General features: G+C 40.1%; 1 protein-coding gene across 1 annotated transcript; it reads right to left on the minus strand.

Moving 5' to 3' along the window:
• Nucleotides 1-2,380: 2,380 nt before the first annotated feature.
• LOC134742761 (zinc finger protein 567-like) lies at nucleotides 2,381-15,845 on the minus strand. The gene is made up of 12 exons (XM_063675948.1): nucleotides 15,561-15,845; nucleotides 13,430-13,521; nucleotides 12,085-12,382; nucleotides 11,456-11,567; nucleotides 9,702-10,028; nucleotides 9,415-9,533; nucleotides 7,617-7,741; nucleotides 7,158-7,224; nucleotides 6,390-6,536; nucleotides 4,399-4,503; nucleotides 3,300-3,395; nucleotides 2,381-3,133 (listed from the first exon to the last, which is right to left on the minus strand). Exons 1-12 carry the CDS (start codon nucleotides 15,678-15,680, stop codon nucleotides 3,062-3,064), a joined length of 1,680 nt encoding a protein of 559 aa, XP_063532018.1. The 5' UTR covers nucleotides 15,681-15,845; the 3' UTR covers nucleotides 2,381-3,061.
• Nucleotides 15,846-21,960: the final 6,115 nt, after the last annotated feature.

The following is a 21,960-nucleotide window of genomic DNA, read 5'->3' on the forward strand; positions in this document are numbered from 1 at the left end:
GGCTCGCAGATGTTACGGCCGAGTTCTTTACTTAAGGTGCCGTACGTTCAGAGAGCGGAGTTTTTGAAAAGTCGTAGCGCTGTTTTAGATCACAATACGGCTGCCTGTCTCGCGAGACTTCATCGATTCTAATAATCCTGAGTTTTTAACTTTCGCTCCATATTTAGACAAAAAATTACGAACATAGGTCTAAAATGCATTTTAACAATTTATATTTTTTTTTGCACAAAAGCTAAAAATATGAAAATTGCTTCTAAAAATCGACATTGACTACTTTTTATTAATTTTAAACGTAAAAAAGAAAATTAGTAAACATGATATAATATTTCTGCGGTCCCGAGCACGCACATCCATCTCATCCACGCTTACGCTCAGTGAGAGAAGACCCCGAACCTACGGGGCCTTAATTCACAGCAACGTTTCTTATTTGTAATTAACGTCCGCAGGGTGTCATTGAGGGACAAACCAACCTTCCATTACGTTGACAATGACATTGAATGGGTGAACGACGTTTGGGAAAAGGCGGGGGAGACAACAATAGCTCCATTATCCTCATATATTAAGTTAAGCTCCCCGCAAATAAGTAAGTTATCCTTTTAGAGGTTTATCCTTAATGCCGATTATAGTCGTTCGATTAGTAGTTGGCCCCGAACGCCTATTCATTTCATTTGTCTATTGTTAAGTACGCACGTGCATAAAAAAGAGGTATGGGCACTGTGAATGACGTCTCGCTTTGTGTGGTAGGGCACAGGACAGCGGATGTCATTCCAGATCTAGAGCAGAGCCCAACTGGGGAGGTACCTCCACCTTACAGAAAACCGCAGCCAAATAACACTACACCCTACTAATAGTGTTGTGTTCCTGCCGGTGAGTAAGGTTGCCAGAGCTCGAGGGAGAGGAGTGTCAGGGTCGGCAACGCGCATGTAACTCCTCTGGAGTTGCTGGCGTACATAGGCTACGGAGACTGCTTAACATCAGGCGGGCCGTATGCTTGTTTGCCACCGACGTAGTATTAAAAAAAATGATTCGGCCACTTTAACCGGTTATTGAATTAAAACTCCTATGGAAATTGCAATAAGATTCAAAATGAACAAATGGAAAAATAATTTGCGATTTCTTGATTTCTACGGTTACAGAGTGCCGGCGAGTCGAACGCTACAGAACCAGTCTAAAATGTGTCATCGATGCGTAAGAAAGGCGCGTTATCGGAGAGCGCACTTACACTGGGTTTTTGAGCGTTGGACTAGCCCGCGCTCAGGTGCCAATTAGAATTATACGACCCTTTTTTTGCAGGTAGTGGCATAAGCGGTTTTACTTAACAATAGACAAAGTTTTAGGAGAAAAAATGCCCCCATTTGTTTACGTTTTTAATACAAACTTATATGAATGTATCAATGTAACAAAACGGACAAACAAAAAAAGTGTGAAATTTTAGGGACATTTTTTTCTCGTATTAGGATCGAAAGACCCCGTGATTCTGAATGGAAATAATTATAGAGACCTATAAATATAAATAGAAAATGCCCAACGATTGTCAGATATTATGAGCGATGGATGTTAGATTTGTATCTCACCAGATGAAGCTGTTTTATTTGCCGGGAGTTTGAAATGAGAGTTAAAATTTAGAGTTATTGCCCACTTTATTAGTTTTTCTCAGTAATGCAGAAAATGCGGCAGGAAGGAAAAGAAAAAAACATTAGTAAGAATCAACGAATTTATTTACACATAAAAAGTTTTAAGGATGTTTAACAACAAAGGTACGGCCACACTGCTGTTTAAAAACGGTGACGGTACGGAATCGCAGTGACGCACCGTAAGCGTACCGTTTTTATCGCATGCTGCACACCGCTGCTTAAAAAACACGCCGACGATGCGGAATCGCAGTGACGTGTCGTAAATTTGTACCTAATGTTACATATACGAGACTGTTTGTTTCTTAATAAATAAATTTAAAAAATTTCCCGATTTTATCGCTGCCCTACCAAAAAAATCATAAAGTTTACGGCACGTCACTGCGATTCCGCACCGTCAGCGTATTTTGAGCAGCGGTGTGGATGGCAAGCAAGAAAACGGTACGCTCACGATGCGTCACTGCGATTCCGTAACGTCACCGTTTTTTAGGCAGCGGTGTGGTCGCACCTTTAAACTAAAGATTAAGCAACAATGTTCTATAAGTATTTGCGTTGTGTTCCGTGAAACTCTTAGATACCATGATTAGATAGATCATAGTTAAAAATGTTTATATTCCAGCTCAGGGGTCGGCAAAGAGCCAACAAGGGTAGAAAGTACGTTGAGAAATTGTTTAGACTATAGATTTACAATTATAACACATTGGTGGCAAGCAACCATACGACCAGGGAAGTTCTTAATATCGCGAGACCTCGAGCGAATTTTCGATATTCAATGTCGTTGGCAGGAGATCTCGATTTTTGCAATCTCGGTCGAGATTGAAGTATTGACGCGTGTAAATTATTTTGTACTGGTTAATATTTTTCAGCTTAGATTCAAGTTATTCAGGTTAGTTCTGCTGTACTTTAACAGAAAATAAGACTGACCCCAAATGAAATGGGAAAAGGCACGGAAAAAGAAGAGTTCATTTGATGTGTTGTTTTATTTTGCGAATTTAACATTTAATTTAAGCAAGTAGGTACCCTAAATAGGTATATACTGAATTCCAAGGGATTCTTGTTCAATATAACTCATATTTAATTCATTTATCAAAACTCGATCTCGTCGACATCAATCACGACCTAGAAAGTGACGGTCGAGATCTCGAAACATCCAAACTCGAATCTGACTTCTCGCGCAAGATCTCGAATTGCTTATTTTGATTCGAGATTGCATTCCTTACATTACGACTCCTCTCCTCTCCTTCCTCTCGTGGCAAGCGGTTACTGTCGACTGCAGTGGCTTGTAACTCCAAAGGTGTCGATAGGTTATTTTGAGAAACAAAAAAACTTAAAAAGTACTGGTTTGCCGACCCCTGCTGGAGCTTAGGCGAGCCCTCAAATGAGTTAAATGTTCACATCACTTCTATTTGTGGTTGTATTATGATTTGTCATCAAGAGTGCGGCGCGAGGAGCATCGGGTTCTTGCGTAAAGTCCGGATGGCAAGTTCGTAGGCCAGGGCACCCTGAAAACAGACATCTCATCAAAAAACATTACGCGTACAAAATGCAAGTCTCGCCCAAAAAATGTGTTATATATCTTAACACGAAAGGAATCACATGACGCAAGGCAACATAAAACGTTGTAACTTGAGTTGCAGCGTTTTACCGTTTAACGGCAGAGTAACGCACCTGTTTGCCGACGAAGAGCGCCGGCGGCGGGCCCGCGGCCCCGGAGCGCGCCGCCGCCGCCAGCTCGCGCATCACCGCGCGCTCGCGACCCAACACCTAGTAGGTACATAATACTACATTGTGATACAAGCGTGCTAAGTTGGTCATTACACAACGAGGCGATATTGTGTGCTGTAAGCGAGCGCGCAATAAGAAAGCCGATGTGTGTAATGACCAATGCACACGCGTTTCATACGACGTTTTTCAACACACTTGCGAGGAAAAAAAAGAAACTATCATATTAAATAAATTTAAATTGTTAAAACCGTTGGTAATCTGTCATACTGCCGGCCGCCTCTCGCCCCGGCCGATGACGAGCCGGCCGGGGCGCGGCAGGCGGTCGGGGGGGCGCCGGCGCCCGCAAGTCCGCGCGGTAAAATCTAGGTACTCGACCAATTTAAGAAGGCTCCGTTTTCATACATATTATTAGCAATCAGTGACCTTCTTAAGTCAGTCGGATAATATAATGAAAAAGCACGAGTGTTTATTATCTAGGATTATGAGCCAAAAATCAGTGCAATAAAAACGTCGATTTGAACGTGTTGAAAAATAAATAAATATAAAGTTTCATCTCTGATACGATTTTATTTGGTCTTCGCCATGTTGCGGATTTTCAGTGGTAGGTACTAATGTATTCACTAGCAAGAAGACTCTGACATCAGACCTTGAAAGTCATCAAATATCACCGATGTAAATACGAAAGGAATTCGCATTTGTAAATGTGTTATTTTACCACTAAAAAGACAAAATATATTATATATCATTCATAGTGTAACAACATGATAAATAATAGTCTATGTCGATTTAAAACAGACTATTATTTATCATGTTGTTACACTATGAATGATATAGTTTTATGGCGTTACTGGCCTGAATTAGCTTGTCTTTGTAATTTTAACTTATATATTTGTAAGAAAGGGATAAAACATAATTTAACTAAATCAGGCCCGTAAAGTTTTATGAATAAGGGGGTTAACTATATAAAATGTTGGAGCACAATTACCCAGTAGGGTGTAAAGTGGGCATATTTTCCGGCATGTGTATAGTGGGTTTTTCTCACCTCTGCGTTCATCACGCTGACCGAGCGCCGCTTGAGGAACACGCCGTGCTTCTTCAGGCAGTGGCGGTTGAAGTCGTGCTTGTAACTGTACGGCTGCGAGCACAGCTACAACAGGCGTTTCACAACTATAGTATGAATTTTCTCAAATATTTTTTTAAACCTCACACCCTAATCTGTTAAACAAAAGCCTTTGTTTCTTTTGTTCAGCAGTTACCAATGCTACCGCTGCTGACTGAACGGGAACAAACTCGTTTAAAAAAAAATTTAAGCGTCCTATTTATATGGTTCAAATTTATGTAACTGCACATTCTGACAGGCCGCACACAGGCGACCGATCGCCCTACATTACCCAAACTCATTATCTCAGAATGAGCTGTTACATAAATTTGAACCTTAATACTATCACGATAGTTGTTTTTTAACGATATGGTGGCTTTGGCACGCGCTCGGCACGCGACTAAGGGGCCTCTCCATAAAATAAACAAAGGCTTTTGTTTAACGGATTAGGGCCTGATGAGGCCTAAAAATCATTTGAGAAAATTCATACCAGGGATGTTGCGGATGCCGATTTTTTCACATCCGCGGATGCGAATGCGGGTGCGGATTTTTCAAGATTAGGCACATAAAAAACGTCAAATATTACACTAGTATTTTTTATTAAAAAAAAGGAAACTTTTAGTATTTGAACAAGAATATAGGTGCCCCACAATCGCATTACTATACTAAGTCCAAATAAAACAAACTTTTCACTTCTTGTCGCTGTCCGTCATAGGCTAAAGTGCTCGATCGACGAATCACAAAAACGAAACGAGATTCCTATTGGCTAATGACGAAATAACCTAGCACTTATGCCGCCGCTAAGACGTTCCTGTACCTATCTGTACCTACCTGTTACACATACGCATCCGCATTAAGCTCCGCATCGATTTTATGCGGATGCGGATGTTGAAAATAATGCGGAAGTTCCGCGGTTGCGGATGCGGATGCAAATATTCGCAACATCCCTGATTTATACTATAAATACTGACGAAGCGTGCATCACACAAACAAATGTGAACGCAACCATATTATCTGTATAAAACCGATTACCGTTCTATCTGGCGCGACACAAAACATCAGACAAATGTAAATCAGGGTTAAGTTAACCAATGTGAGCCCCCGCAAAATAGGATGCGGACTTAAATTTTATCAAGTTTAGATGTAAATGAACAGAACGTGTGGAGGTCACATTAAACACTTCGTTTGCTTAGCTATCGCTGAGGCTGATTGTATTGTATATGCATTTTTGATAAACCTTCTAGTCGGCTAGGCTGATTAGCTACTACTAGCTCATATGGTGTCTCAGACCAAATTGTGAGAAGGACATGTTGCACAGCTCGCACTGGATGTTCTTGTAGACTGAGCTGTATCGCAGGTCATATTTCACGGCTGTACCGCCTTTTGTAAGGTGACGAGGTCTACTGTACCTCGCAGTTGTAGGGTCTCTCGCCGGTGTGAACTCTCATGTGGTGTCTCAGCCCGAACTGTGAGAAGAAAGACATGTTGCACAGCTCGCACTGGATGTTCTTGTAGACCGAGCTGTATCGCAGGTCATATCTGACGGCTGTACCGCCTCGTGTGAGGTGACGAGGTGTACTGATCCTCGCAGTTGTAGGGTCTCTCGCCGGTGTGAACTCTCATGTGGTGTCTCAGCCCGAACTGTGAGAAGAAAGACATGTTGCACAGCTCGCACTGGATGTTCTTGTAGACCGAGCTGTATCGCAGGTCATATCTGACGGCTGTACCGCCTCGTGTGAGGTGACGAGGTGTACTGTACCTCGCAGTTGTAGGGTCTCTCGCCGGTGTGAACTCTCATGTGGTGTCTCAGCCCGAACTGTGAGAAGAAAGACATGTTGCACAGCTCGCACTGGATGTTCTTGTAGACCGAGCTGTATCGCAGGTCATATCTGACGGCTGTACCGCCTCGTGTGAGGTGACGAGGTGTACTGTACCTCGCAGTTGTAGGGTCTCTCGCCGGTGTGAACTCTCATGTGGTGTCTCAGCCCGAACTGTGAGAAGAAAGACATGTTGCACAGCTCGCACTGGATGTTCTTGTTGGCAGAGTTGTGTGTGCGGACGTGCCGGGATAGCTGGTGCCCCTGTATAACACGCCATGGCCATAAAATAAGTATTGTATGTACTTATGTATGTATTAACTCTTTATTGTAGAGAATATTTAAAAAAATCCGAATTATTTTTTAATTTTATAAGGCACAGGGTATGCAGTGCTGTCAAATCCTCCTTTTAAGTTAAGGACTTGCATTTCGCTCTTTCAAACAAGGTCCCGAATTCCGATTACAGTCAAGTTGGTATGAATCAGGCTGTACATTAAAGTTTATCGAGGACCGATACAAGTCAATAGTTGGCAGGGTCGCCATGTAAGGATGGGACCCAGGACAGTATAAAAACACAGACTGTCGAGTAAATAAATGTGCTTAGGTGGGGGGGAGGCCTGCACGTGGCAAGTGTCCAATAGCTTGACCTTATATGGTGGAGGGTCATTTTAGATGACTCTCCGTGTGTGGTCTACATTCCTAACCTAATATGGTGGAGAGTCATATTGCATGACTCCGTATATGGTACCGCTAAGCCTTATGATCTAATTACATGTTATTTGAATCCTTACCTAATATTCTATACCTACACTTCAAAGTCTCAACAGTATGACAGCCTTTGTTAGCGTTTGACATTTAATCTAAAATTTTAATACTACGACTCACCCTCTTGTAAGACTTGCTGCAGGTTTCACAAACGTATCTTCTTGTCTGGTCGTGACATTTTTTGTGTCTGTAAAAAAACAAAGCTTTTAGTTAAGTTTTGATCTGATTGGGATACTATATATAGATGGCTAAAAGATTGATGGGGCAGTACATAAACCAAAAGGCATACGTAAGAAGTCATATTGTCTGTAAGATGTACCATTAATGTCATTCAATTGTATCTGAATTTAAGCTTTAAGGTGCATCCACGCCACACTTAACTGTTGACTGCGGTGGTGGAATGTTTTGTACTGACAACTCTTGCCCAACTAAAAATATGTTACTAACTGGTTGAGCGCGTGTTGCGAGTGGAAGGCCGCGACGCACTGGTCGCAGTGGAAGTCCCTCGTGGTACAGCATGGCGCTGGTGGTGGAACGTGTTGCTACGGACAACTCTTGAACTGTAAACAGGTTACTGACTGGTTGAGCGCCTGTTGTGAGTGGAAGGCGGCGACGCACTGGTCGCAGTGGAAGTCCCTCGCGGCGGTGTGTGCGCGCTCGTGGTTCAGCATGGGGGCGCGGTGGTGGAACGTTCTGCCGCAGCCCTGCAACGATAAAATGGTATAGTTGAAATTTACTGAGGTGATTTTTTCGCTTAAACCCTGAATCTGTTATTTTTTTTTTATTTTTTTTTATTTACTTAGAAACAAACAGTCTCTTATATTAATAAGTTGTTACAATATAGGGTAATAGACTTATAGACCTACAGTTTCCTAAAAAATAGTATGAAAACCATGTGACTTATATAAATACTAAATTAGACTAGAAATAGAAATTCCAAGTTGTCAAAACAATGTTACAACAATACTCTTTCATTTTAACAAAAATAAAACAAGAATGGAAAAATAAAACAAAAATGGATAAAAAATGGATAAAACTAAAATGGATAAATTGTAAACAAAACAAAAGTGCAATTAAAGTTAATTTTCTAATTAAAGCCTGTTAAAGCCTATTAATAAACTTCAAGGTCAGGCGTTTGAAGGTACAAAACTTGTTATTGAAAATATCTAAATTTTGAAATTTATTATCATACATCCTGCAAGCTCTTCTAATGAAACCGTTTCTCGCGTATGAAGTTAAACGAAAGACATTGTTTTTTTTATGCAGTTCGGCTAGCTCAAGTGACAGCTCATTCGGATATAACACGTTTGGGTAATGTAGGACCATCGACCGCCTCCCCCCCACATTACCATATAAATAGGATGATAAAATTGCTTTTTAAACAGGTTTGTTCTAGAAATTCGATAGCAAACTGCACTGCATAAAAGAAACAATGCTTTTTTTTGACAAAAAAACGAAAAATCACCTTTTTCAAAAATTTCAACTATAAGCTGGTCCAAATAGAACGAGCCTTGTGGTCACGAATGAATTACTACAATGAGCGGCTACGTGAATTTAAACCATATCCTTCTCGCTCATGATGGATTCAGTAGCTAACCGCGTTGCATAAAAGAAACAATAGCTTTTGTTTAACAGATTAAGGTGATTAAGGTTTAAGCTGTAAAAGTCACCTCAGAAATTTTCAGAATTATAAAATCATTCAATTCTTTGACGCTTTTAAAATTATGATTTCTGTTAAAGTTGGCTTTTGATAATTTTTCTAATTCTTGGGCTAGGATAAGGAGTAAAGCAAATAAAACAGTGCTTTTCAAACGTGGGTCGCAACCCCTCAGGGTGATTCCATACGCAGGTCGCAGTAGTTTTCAAGGCCTTAGAAAAAAAAAATATACGAATAACGAAAATCGGTGAGTATATATACGCATAAAACTTCTCAATTTCAAGGAGGGTTCGCGAATTTTTTTTTCATGTATGAAGGGGTCAAACAAGTTATTTGTTATGCAAGGCTGCAAAGTGGTTAGTTGGCGTGAGTGTTGAAATTTAAAGCTGAGCGTAGCGAGGCTTACAAGACAGAAGACGCCAAATAATTTTGCAGCCGTGCGGAACACACAACTTTCACCTCATTACAGCGAGGAAAATGCGAGATGAAAAAAAAACATTTTAAGTAATCAAGACATAACACACTCAAATCCAAACAAAATAAAGAACACATATTCATCGTGGTCGAAATTCAAATGACTTTTGCACGCTAGCGGATAAATTTCGCGCTATAAACTGAGGTTTTCCGAGCGAGTGAGGTAAAAATAATAATTGCAATACAACAACGATCACAGTCAATGCGGCCAAATCCGTCACACGGGAAATTCACACATTGGCTTACCTCAAAGCCGCACTTATACAGCGGCTCCCTATGTAACACAAGGTGGCTGGTCAGGTTCTTGGAGAACTTGCCGCAGTAGGGGCACATCCCCTCCTTCGTCTTGGTTTTGTATTTCTTGGCTTACCTCAAAACCGCACTTATACAGCGGCTCCCTATGTAACACAAGGTGGCTGGTCAGGTTCTTGGAGAACTTGCCGCAGTAGGGGCACATCCCCTCCTTCGTCTTGAGCTTGTATTTCTTGGCTTACCTCAAAACCGCACTTATACAGCGGCTCCCTATGTAACACAAGGTGGCTGGTTAGGTTCTTGGAGAACTTGCCGCAGTAGGGGCACATCCCCTCCTTCATCTTGAGCTTGTATTTCTTGGCTTACCTCAAAACCGCACTTATACAGCGGCTCCCTATGTAACACAAGGTGGCTGGTCAGGTTCTTGGAGAACTTGCCGCAGTAGGGGCACATCCCCTCCTTCGTCTTGGGCTTGTATTTCTTTCTCTCTCTCGGTTTTTTGGGCTCGTACGTGGCCATTACTCGGAGGTCATCGATCCAGGTCGGTTTTATACGAACCCTGTTGGGTGCTTCTGTTTTGGTGTTTCCGTTTTTGGTGGGTTTTGACACTGGGATGAAAATAGGAAATATGATTTTTAAAAAAAACGTGCCAAAAAATCTGATTTGCACAGCAGAATGCTATTTTGCTGTGTTATTAGTTTTTAGGTTGTTAGGTAAGTATTTGTGGCTTTCCATGCGAGAAGGGTCCTTATGCACATGGAGTATAAGGTAAGGACCATTTTATTAATTATTTTTTAAGGATTCATTTTAAGGATTATTTCCTTTATGGCCTAGAAGGATATAGGTCCCCCATTTAAAAAGCGGCCACGCACACAGAAGAGAGAGAGAAGTATAAAAACCGGCCAAGTGCGAGTCGGACCCGCGCACCGAGGGTTCCGTACTTTTTAGTATTTGTTGTTATAGCGGCTACAGAAATACATCATCTGTGAAAATTTCAACTTTCTAGCTATCACGGTTCATGAGATACTGCCTGGTGACAGACAGACGGAGAGCGGAGTCTTAGTAGTAGCAAAGATAGATATAACTCCGTAATAGATGGATACAGTCTAAGGAAAAAACGTGCCTCGAAAATCAAGAAAATTTGATTCTCGATCAGAGGGCGCTACTAGCTTTGGCCTACAGTCGTATAGAAGGCGTTGACGGTTTCGTTTGTTATTTAACAATTTTAACGCATATCAGTGAATGGGTCAAAATCATAAAAATAATTAATGCAAATAAAAAAAAAACATTTATCCATATTTAAATACATTTTATCGTATTTTTATAAATCTTCATTTTTAGTTTTAAAGTGTGTCGATAGATGGCAGTGAATTTGCTTTGGTTACAAAATCTACTATGACAGTACCGCTCTATCTAATTATATCCTCTTTGGTAGTAGGATCCCGTTTTTACCCTTTGGGTACGGAACCCTAATAACATTTCTAGTTCTGGCACCCTTACAGAACCTTAGCAGAAAATCTATTTTAGGTAATAGAGTCAGACCAAGCTAAAGCTAACTCTGCATGGCATTTGCATTGACAAAGTGTAGCGATGTCATCATTCATGTAATTTTTAGGGTTCCGTAGCCAAAGGGTAAAAACGGGACCCTATTACTAAGACTCCACTGTCCGTCTGTCTGTCTGTCACCAGGCTGTATCTCATGATGATAATCAAATTTTCACAGATGATGTATTTCTGTTGCCGCTCTAACAACAAATACTAAAAACAGAATTAAATAAATATTTAAGTGGGGCTCCCATACAACAAACGTGATTTTTTTGCCGTTTTTGCGTAATGGTACGGAACTGTTCGTGCGCGTGTCCGACTCGCACTTAGCCGGTTTTTTTAATGAAAATATGACGTTAAAAATCTTTGTTCTGATCAAATAGATGCAAAATTAGCTTAGATGGACTACATACCTAATATAATATACCAGATTAAGAGTAGATATTCCCCAGAAGGACTACTAATTCTAACTTACATTGGCAATACTTACATTTAGTCTTTTTCTTTTTCTTATGTTTTTTCCCATATTTCTTCTGTAAAATGCTGTGTGGTAAATACTCATCAGAGTCCGAGTCTCGATCACCTTGGGCCGCATCGAAATCCTGGAATAATAACAGCCGTTCTTATGTAACAATGATTTATTATTATTATATTCAAGGGGCTTATATCCTACATAGAATAGAATAGGATAGAAATAATTTATTCGTGACACTAAAATAAAAAATTATACAAAACAGAGAAACATAAAAAGAGAAAGTGCCCCGAAATAGTCTTACCTCAGCATGTTGCTGGCGACTTCCAGATGAGACCATCCGATGAAATAATCAAGACAGTTAACAAGAACAAAACCGGCCAAGTGCGAGTCGGACTCGCCCACCGAGGGTTCCGTACTTTTTAATATTTGTTGTTATAGTGACAACAGAAATACATTGTCTTTGAAAATTTCAACTTTCTAGCTTTCACGGTTCGTGACAGCCTGGTGACAGACAGTAATAGGGTCCCGTATTTACCCTTTGGGTACGGAACCCTGAAAAAAATTAGACTAAAATAAAGAAAGACTTTCACTATATTTAATTTTTATCTAGTAAAGTTTTGTATCTGACGTGTCAAACTGCTAACCTGATCATAGTCATTTTCCAAATCATCTTTGATGGTGTCAAGGAAGTCCATGACCGACATCGGCTGATTGTCTACCTCCACTTCTATGGAACTTGGCTCCACCTTCTTTATTGTGGTATCCTTGTAACATACAGAGTCTTCTACACTTTGCAGATTCATCTTAATGTCCTCATATTCTTTGAGTAGATATTTCTCATCAGTTGGGGCCACAGCGATTTCAAGCTTGACATCTGTTATGTCGTTAAAATGGATCCTTTTGAAATTTGAATTGTTCTTTTGATGCAGCTGGGTGTTGGACCTGGAGAAGTGAGCTAAAATTACTGTTTAAACATATTTTACTTTTCAATGGCCCTGTTATGGTAATTATGTATTACCAAAGATAGATATAACTCCGTAATAGATGGATACAGTCTAAGGAAAAAACGTGCCTCGAAAATCAAGAAAATTTGATTCTCGATCAGAAGGCGCTACTAGCTTTGGCCTACTGTCGTATAGATGGCGTTGACGGTTTCGTTTGTTATTTAACAATTTTAACGCATATCAGTGAAAGAACATGGGTCAAAATCATAAAAATAATTAATGCAAATAAAAAAAATCATTTATCCATATTTAAATACATTTTATCGTATTTTTATAAATCTTCACTTTTAGTTTTAAGGTGTGTCGATAGATGGCAGTGAATTTACTGGGGTTACAAAATTTACTATTACAGTACCGCTCTATCTTATTATATCCTCTTTGGTATTACTAATTATATTAAAATGGGTCACTGACAATTATTTCTTTAATAAAAAACTATATGCGGCATTTTCTATGAAAAGGGACCTTATTGTCGATGGCGCTTACGCCGCACAGCGCCGCGCGGCATTGTATTTATATCGGAGCATCGTTTATAATGGCGTAAGCGCCATCGACAATAAGGTCCTTTTTATAGAAAATACACCAGCCGTTTGAATTGATTAAAAATGTTTAGTTATATATAATTAGTTTGAGTCTCACAGGAGCTTTTGTATTTAGGGTCATAGCGCTAGTTTCCGTCCACTTGACGGAGTAGCTACTAATATATTTCATTTTCAATTCAAATGAATAGGAAATATCATTTTTATGTAGATAGATCTATTGATTAGACATTAATAATTACAATAAGTCTAAATTTGTGCGGTAAGGTAGGTTTGTATTCAAATTTCGTCAAGTGGACGAAAACTAGAGCTAGACGGAAACTAGCACAATAACTATTTGTTTATTTTATACCAGTTATCTCATTTTTCCAAGAGTGGTCAGTTTTTTAAATTTAAATAAGTATATAAAATGATATTGTAAGTTATACAGACATACTACTGCCTACCTTAATATAAGAAGTTTAAAATCATATAACTCTTTGAGCTTTTTTCGACAAGCAAGGCATATCTGGTCTGTGATCCCGTCTTCTCTTGTAATCTGTAGCAAGACACAAAATAAATTGATTTATTTGATCTGAGCTCTACAAAATATTTTAGTTAAAATATGTTGTCATGGACAAAAAGAGCAACCAACAGAGAGGAATAGAAGGTCTTAGGGGAGGCCTATACCGCAAGGCAAGTCGACCGATGTCAATAAAAATACTAAATTACATACATGACAATTATTATCTATAAATTGTATATACAGATGTCAATCACAATGAAAAAAACAACGATGATCAACTCTGGTCAACGTGGGACTCGAACCCCCAAGGTTGTGGATTCCAAGGTCTAATGCGTTACCAATGTGGTACGTCCCACAATAAAAAAAAAAGGAAAATATATTAACATTTAAGATGACAATTATTATTATATTATATTATATTGTTGATATACCCTAGCAGCTGAAAGCTGATGCGTGTATATCACTGCACTTGTTTTTTTTTTTTACTATTAGGTCTATTAGTGTTCAATTTGTTAGTTGTTTTAAGTGTTTGTCAAGTCTGTTTTTAAAGGTGTTCAATGAAGGAGCACATATCACTGCTTCTGGTAATTTATTCCACTCGCATACAATGAACTTTATTATTATGTTTAATCATCATCATATTCATCATAAAATAATTAAATTAATCATTTGACATTTTTCTCCAAAACTTGACAAGAAATGTAACATTTTAATATGAGGTCAAAATAAATGGCTATGTTATTTTATTTTATTTATTTATGTTGTCAATACAATTTGAATTTTCTTGCGTAATCACTAATAGCTAACGGGGTGGACCGTATGACGAGATGGGACGATGTAAACATGTATTATAAATTATACCTTTGATTAAATAGTAAACCACAAAATACGGCACAATATTTATACGTGACAAGGCAGACTGACATGAAATAGTATCTGACATACAAGAAGAAGCAAGAGTTATTTTGTAAAATCCACATGTTCGAAAGAGGTTGCATGCCAGCCAGTCGCCAACAGTCACTAAGATTGATAAGTACATATGGTGCTACTTTCTCGCACTAGTGCGTAAAAGAGCACTTTTCGTGCATATGTCGAAAGTTTAAAGGGCCATATGTACTGTAAAACGTTGTACGATACACGTGCGAATAGGTCATTCGCAACTCGTGTCGATTTAAAACACTCCCTGCGGTCGTGTTTTAATTTATCGCCACCCGTTTCGAATTTCCTCTTTTCCGCACTTGTATCGTAAATAACTATTAATGTATTGAAGATTAGTGGCAATGTTTTACTCAGTGACATTGTTAAATTTCTAATCATTCTTTTTCCAATAAGAATGAATCTCTAGGGTAACAATGACAATGTGATTAGCTGTGACTGAGTCTTTTGATTGTGAATGATACATTTCTGTATAGTAAGAATTATATGAAATGATTTTTTGGCTCAGGCCCTAATCTATTTAACAAAAGCCTTTGTTTCTTTTATGCAGAGCGGTCAACGGATATATAAATGGCATGTGTTGAAAAAGCATCTATTGTGATAGTATTAAGGTTCAAATTTATGTATATAACAGTTTATTCAAAACTCAATCAGCCACGCGGGTGGCAAAAACAGTATTAATTTTGGAGATTACACGTGTTATCTCCGAATGGGTTGTTTCATGAATTTGAACCATATAAATAGAAAAATTGGTTTTTAAACGACTTGTTCCTGTTTACTTATTATTAGAAGTATTCATTGAATAAAAGAAACAATACCTTTTTTTTTAACAGATTAGGGATCGAGACGAAAAAATCATTTCATAAAATTCATACTATGCTATGAGCTAAATCTCGCACGGCATTACGATACCGGCAAAGTTTATACCAGTTTGGTACATTGTTATCAAGTTGTTTAAGGTTAATTTTTTTTTTTAAGTGGAAAAATCACTGCCTTGGCCGTGGCCGGATCCAGAGGCCGTGAGTTCAAACATCACCCTCAGGCAGTAATTTTTCCACTTAAAAAATTTATTCTAAGCTTAATAGCATCGATCGCAGACGTTTCTGCTTGTTAAAAATTAATTTGTTTAAGGTTACCTTAATACTAGCGATGTATGTTATCATGTCAGCAAACGTAGTGTTGAGATCCCCATCTGTACCCTTAAATATGCACCGTACATTTTTCCTGGGTTCCAAGCAAATCCTACATTCGGACATTTTCACAATTTTTCAACTATCATGAAATGTTAAAAGATTTTAATCATTATAAACGGCACAATGTTATCATTTATAGCAGTAAAGGTCTGAGCTAGATTCCCAGTTTTGCAGTAGGTAAATGAAAATGTTTTGTATTTTGTACACAAAATAAATACGGGACTTCGAAGTCGGATAGTTAACTGTCAATAGTGTCAATGTCAATGTCAGCTGAAAGTAGAACGTCAATTGTCAAGCTGTTTGAGTATATGATTTTGTCGCTCATTAGCGATTAAGGAGGACTGAAGGTTTGAGGGCTTACCGCGAAAGCCGCAGTTCGCAAAATTGCGGGCATTTCTCTCATTTACTTCAAGGGGTTGGCCGGTCGAAATAATTAGCAGATGGCGCCAGCATAACTTGCCCTGTCAATCCCTAGAATTGTGACAAATTTTTGTTTTTTTAATGCCCTGGATGCCAACCCTTTAAGCCAAATCTCATAGAAAAAGGGGCAAGCTATGATGGCGCCATCTCTGCAAACCTTTGACAGTTGCCAACCCCATTAAGGCGTTATTACTTATTAGTGACAGAGAAAAATACCTACAACTTGCGAACTTCGGTGTTCGGGGTATGCCCTCTGGACTGTACCAGTATCTGGGGGCACGGCAGTGCCCCCGCCAAGACGAGCCAAGCGAAACGCAAGGGCACTACCTACCTTTTCTCGAAGCGGTTTGTCGTTTTTTTTGAACCCTCATAACTTGGGTTTGGATTACCCAGATAAACTACTTATATTGACCAGGATATGGACCGTCATTACCTTTTATATTGTTTTCGAGCTCCCGATATTTCGACGCAGTTACATGCATCTTGTTCACGGGTAACTGAAGATAGCGGGTGGGTGTTAAAGTTGTGTAGACCGCGCGGTCCGCGCGATTCGGCGCGGCGCGTCAGCTGCAAGCCGAAGTTGAAAGCGAACGCAGCTGACCCGCACGAATAAGGGTAGACCGGTCTACACATACACATACACACACGTATTTTGACTAACGTGTAGAGTTTGTGAAGTTTGGCTCTACAGTTGTATTATGTTAATTAAAAAATGGAAAAATTGGAATTGTCTCAACTGACTCCACAAGACAGGCCTAGCCTAGTGTGGAGATCATAGGTTAATAAAACAATGTATAATTTTTTGGTAAATAAACTATTTTTATTATTTTATTTTATTTTATTTTATTTACAGTGGCTCTACATGAGATCTGATATATAACTTTTTGACAGGCGAGCCTTACGGTTTCGTCTTGGCAACATTTTACATGAAAATGTTTTTGGTGATATAATTATAACTGGAATAGTGAGCGTTGAATGATCTGCCACCTTGTAGCCTAAATGAGAGTTAATAACTTGACTTTGATATTTCAGCTTTTAAAATTAGGCTCCCTGTGCAATTGGAGTAAAACTACTCCAATTCCACTTTCCAATTTTGGAATCTTTCGCTTGCTCGTCGGATCGGATATCAATATTACTTGACAACTTTGTTCCCTTGTAAAAGAAATGACTGCTTCCCATCAGGCGGCTCGTCTGCTCGTTTGCTTCCTATTACATAAAAAAAAACCTAACTATTTTATCACACCGTATGCTCGTGAAGGCGATGCGGTCCGTAGGTAAATCCTAAATTACGACCTAGGGCTGTAATGTATTTTTTCTTTAAGAGGCATAATTATATTGTGTCAGAATGTCCAGTCCAGTCACAATGTCCTACGCGCGATAAGTCCACGCGTATTACTGTCCTAATCAGGGGCGTAGCTAGAGGATATGGCGCCCGGGGCAGTCACCAAATTTGCGCCCCCTGACGACTGACAAAAGTTTCCCTGCTGCTGCCTTTTGCCCATTTTGGCGCCCCCTCTTGGGTGGCGCCCGGGGCACTTGACCAACCCCCCAAGCCCCCCCCCCCCCCCCCCCCCCTAGCTACGCCACTGGTCCTAATGCCAGAAGTCCTGCCTAATTACACCTCTGCTCTGCTCGACAAGCTTTAATATGGAGGACGGTTTAAATTACGCTGCGTCTTACGTAAGCGAGCAGCTCGCTTCGCTTCGCGTTTGCGTGTTGTTCGCCTACGTACCTAGTGCGCTGCGTAAGCGAACAACTCGCGAACGCGAAGCGAATCAATCCTTTGATGCCTACATGAAGTGTCCTACGTGGGCGATGTCGTTGCGAACGCGAACGCCGTGGGCCCGCTTCGCTTCGCGTTCGCGAGTTGTTCGCTTACGTAAGACGCTTCGTAACATACAGTAGGTATGTACACTAGGTACCTTGTTTAGTACCTACCTAAACTTGCTACTTTCAAAATAAACCAATTATTTTTCTACTTCCCACCTGTTAATCACCGATCAAATGCAATGTGTGCGAACATAAATCCTCGGGCTGCCGACTTGTTAGTTAAACGAACCAGACGGTAGCTCGGGCAATAAATACTTTTAATGTAAACAGCTAAACACTACCGTGCAGTTTCTGATTCCGACGGTTTTTTCAAATTCCTTTAGGCTATACCACTTTGGGAATAAATCAAATTATGTTATTTATAAAGAAAGATGAAGGGGAGTCGCACCAGTCCCATTTACGCATCCGATAGTTGAGCCATTTAGGGTTCTAGCCAAATTGGACATTCCATAGAGTAAGTAATGAACAATCAATTTAGCTAGAACCCTAATTGGCTCAAAAATCACGGAGCGTGCATGATTGTACCTGTACAATGTAAGTACATGTTGTAATCATGAGTGCGTTTTTAGGAATTTAGGATATACAAGGTGGTCTTAGCCTTTGCTTTGGTGCAAACATATATATCCGAAATGTAACTCGAACCATTATACAATAGCATCACAATTATCGGTACGTACTTAAAGTTTTTACGAAGAAATTACGATTAAGGCTTTGGAGCAATTAATAAAAGACACAGTAGGTAATTTTTTTATGTGAGACGAGCCGCCTGATGGGAAGCGGTCACCATTGTCCATTCCATGGACATAAGCAACATCGGAGGAGCCACTCCTTGAGAACCCTAAATACCCGCTTCTTGAAGAACCCCATTCCACATTTTGCATGTTACGTGTTATACCTACAGTACCTACGTTGTTGAGTTATTATTTGTTGTCGATTATTTGGATTAAATAGTAGTAATTATAGTTCTCTCTTCTTCTTCTTTTCCTGTTACCCCCTGCTGGGGTGTAGGGCTCGAATCTTTTTTTCCATTGACTTTGGTCAATTCGGTTCGGTTGATTCGGTCGGTCGGTTCTGTGGGGCAAGAGCTGGGTGGGTGTATTGGGGATGGGGTGGGAGGTTACCCAAGCTGCCCAAGACCGAATAATAGTTCTAATTTAAAAAAATACATTCGAGCATTCCCGCGAAATAAGTCAACGTGGGATTTCGGCTTTGTTCAGAAGCTCACGTAGTATGCCGCCCCTGCATATAGTGCTTAAAGTTATGTATTTTAGGTACATCTCACACAGACCGCAGCCGGTGTTAGCAATAACTTGATACTTAAGTACTACTTACAGATTTTATGACTCGTAGTGGTTCGAAATAGAACGTCTGAATCGAAACGTCTGCCGCCTGTCGCGACTCAGACAGACAAAAAAGGATCGTAAATTAGACTGCAGGCCTTGTCCTGTTCCTATAAAACTCGCTTACCGAGAAGTAGTGTGGAGAATTTGCATTGTGCCACAGTGACAAACGTGACGACGACAACATATACTCGTAGCACAAATTAAACTAAAGGGGCCCACTGACTATCAGTCCGCCGGACGATATTAATCTGTCAGGTCGAACAAAAATTTGGCAGTTCCGAACAACTGACAGGCCGATATCGTCCGGCGGACTGATAGTCAGTGGGCCCCTTTAAAGGCAATCGGCCGCCCGTACTTGTAGCGAGGACCGATTGATCCTCACCTAATACTAGTAAAGATTTAAAAAAAAAGGAGTCTCGGCGTGCAGCGACACCGATAATATCGAACACATAAAACCGGCCAAGTACGAGTCGGACTTGCGCACGAAGGGTTCCGTACCATTATCTATAAAAACGGCAAAAAAATCACGTTTGTTGTATGAGCCCCCTTAAATATTTTATTCAGTTTTTTAGTATTTGTTGTTATAGCGATAACAGAAATAAATCATCTGTGAAAATTTCAACTGTCTAACTATCACGGTTCATGAGATACAACCTGGTGACAGACGAACAGACACACAGACAGACGGATAGATAGCGGAGCCTTAGTAATAGGGTCCCGTTTAACCCTTTGGGTACGGAACCTTGAAAACGAACCCAGTCCTTCTAAATTAACTTTGCAGCGACTAGAATAGAGCAAAGTGAAGTACCTAGTGCCAATATTAAATATTAACGTCTTAATATTTTCATAGTTTGACACATGTTTGATATCAATGATTACCTTACCACACTGTCATTGCAAATGCCGTGCAGAGTTCGCTTGGTCCGACTCTATATTTATTTTTTTCAACTAAATAGGCCTGCCAATACACAAACAGAGACGAAACATTTATTACAAGTGCTCTGAGCTCTGAGGGTCTACAGCGAACATCCAAAAATCAAAAATTTCGAGCAATTATTATCTCTTTTACATTTTTTTTAATACTACGTCGGTGGCAAACAAGCATACGGCCCGCCTGATGTTAAGCAGTCTCCGTAGCCTATGTACGCCTGCAACTCCAGAGGAGTTACATGCGCGTTGCCGACCCTAACACTCCTCTCCCTCGAGCTCTGGCAACCTTACTCACCGGCAGGAACACAACACTATTAGTAGGGTCTAGTGTTATTTGGCTGCGGTTTTCTGTAAGGTGGAGGTATCTCCCCAGTTGGGCTCCGCTCTAGATCTGGAATGGCATCCGCTGTCCTGTGCCCTACCACACAAAGCGAGATGTCATTCACAGTGCCCATACCTCTTTTTTGGACGTAGTTTAAGGACATACCCGGGTTCAATTAAGGCGTAAATAATAGAGTACCTAACAGAGACAGTTGCTCGATTTTCGATTTTCGCGGTTATAGCCCTGGGGCCAATCTTAAATTGGTTATCCTGACGCTATCATGCGCCTGATATGGGAGTAACATACTCCTGTCCTTTTACTCCTTATTGCCACTTTCATTCAGGGCTACTTCAGTTTAATGGTCGCGCTTTCCGACCGTAGGTACGGCCGAAAAAACCAAAATTACGGGACCATGGGACTTGAAAATTTGAGGCCGACACAAAATTTGATTTCAGTACCATTTCGTACCTTGTCAGTCAGACCAACCCAATTGCCAACTAGGGAAGTACCTCCACCTTACAGAAAACTGCAGCGAAATAACACTAGACCCTATTCATTGTGTTCCTGCCGGGGAGTAAGGTTGCCAGAGCCAGCGAGGGTGCGGAGTGTTGTTAGGCTTGGCAACGCGCATGTAACATTTATGGAGTTGCAATGTACTTATGTGCTAAACTTCCAAAAATTGTCTGCAACATTTTACGCGACAGCTACTCCATTATAAATCTTCCTCTTGAATCACTCTATTTAAGAAACTGCATTAAAATCCGTTGCGTAGTTTTCATCTAAGCATACATAGGGATAGACAGACAGCAGGAAGCGACTTTGTTTTATACTATATAGTTATAGTGATGAACTTGCATCGAGAGTATAGACACCATCAATACACGCGAGAGGTATATAGTACTTATAGTACTCGTACTAGTTAGAAAAGAGGTTAGGTTGGGGTACTCTAGCTACTAGGAAGACGAACTGCCGGTAGACCTCCAACGAGATGGAGCGACGACCTGGTGAAGGTCGCGGGAATTCGGTGGATGCGAGCGGCATAGGATCGGTCGGAGTGGCGAGTAATAAATAGTATGAAACCTTCTTCGACATTATTGATTATCTTTTTTATTTGTGACAATAAGATTCTGACTTTAACAAATGTCATCATTGCCGCACATTTTCGAACAAGTTGTCAAAAACACTGCTAATGATTAATACAGTATGTTTCTTTTTGTGGTCGATCATTGGAATTAATTTTTGTTTAAAAATTTATTTTTTTATCTTTTGCTAATAAAAAAAATAACGTTAGAGCATTCCTGAGAAGTAACCCTACGTGGGATTTCAGGGTTTGTCCAATGGCTAAGGTCATCCTGTATAGCAAAATGTAATTATGTCTAGCATTGGCATAGTAGCATTAGCAAGTGTATTTTTTTTATACCACGTCGGTGGCAATCAAGCATACGGCCCGCCTGATGGTAAGCAGTTACCGTAGCCTATGGACGCCTGCAACACCGGA

This window comes from Cydia strobilella, chromosome 7 (assembly GCF_947568885.1).
Source record: "Cydia strobilella chromosome 7, ilCydStro3.1, whole genome shotgun sequence".
Classification (NCBI taxonomy): domain Eukaryota; kingdom Metazoa; phylum Arthropoda; class Insecta; order Lepidoptera; family Tortricidae; genus Cydia; species Cydia strobilella.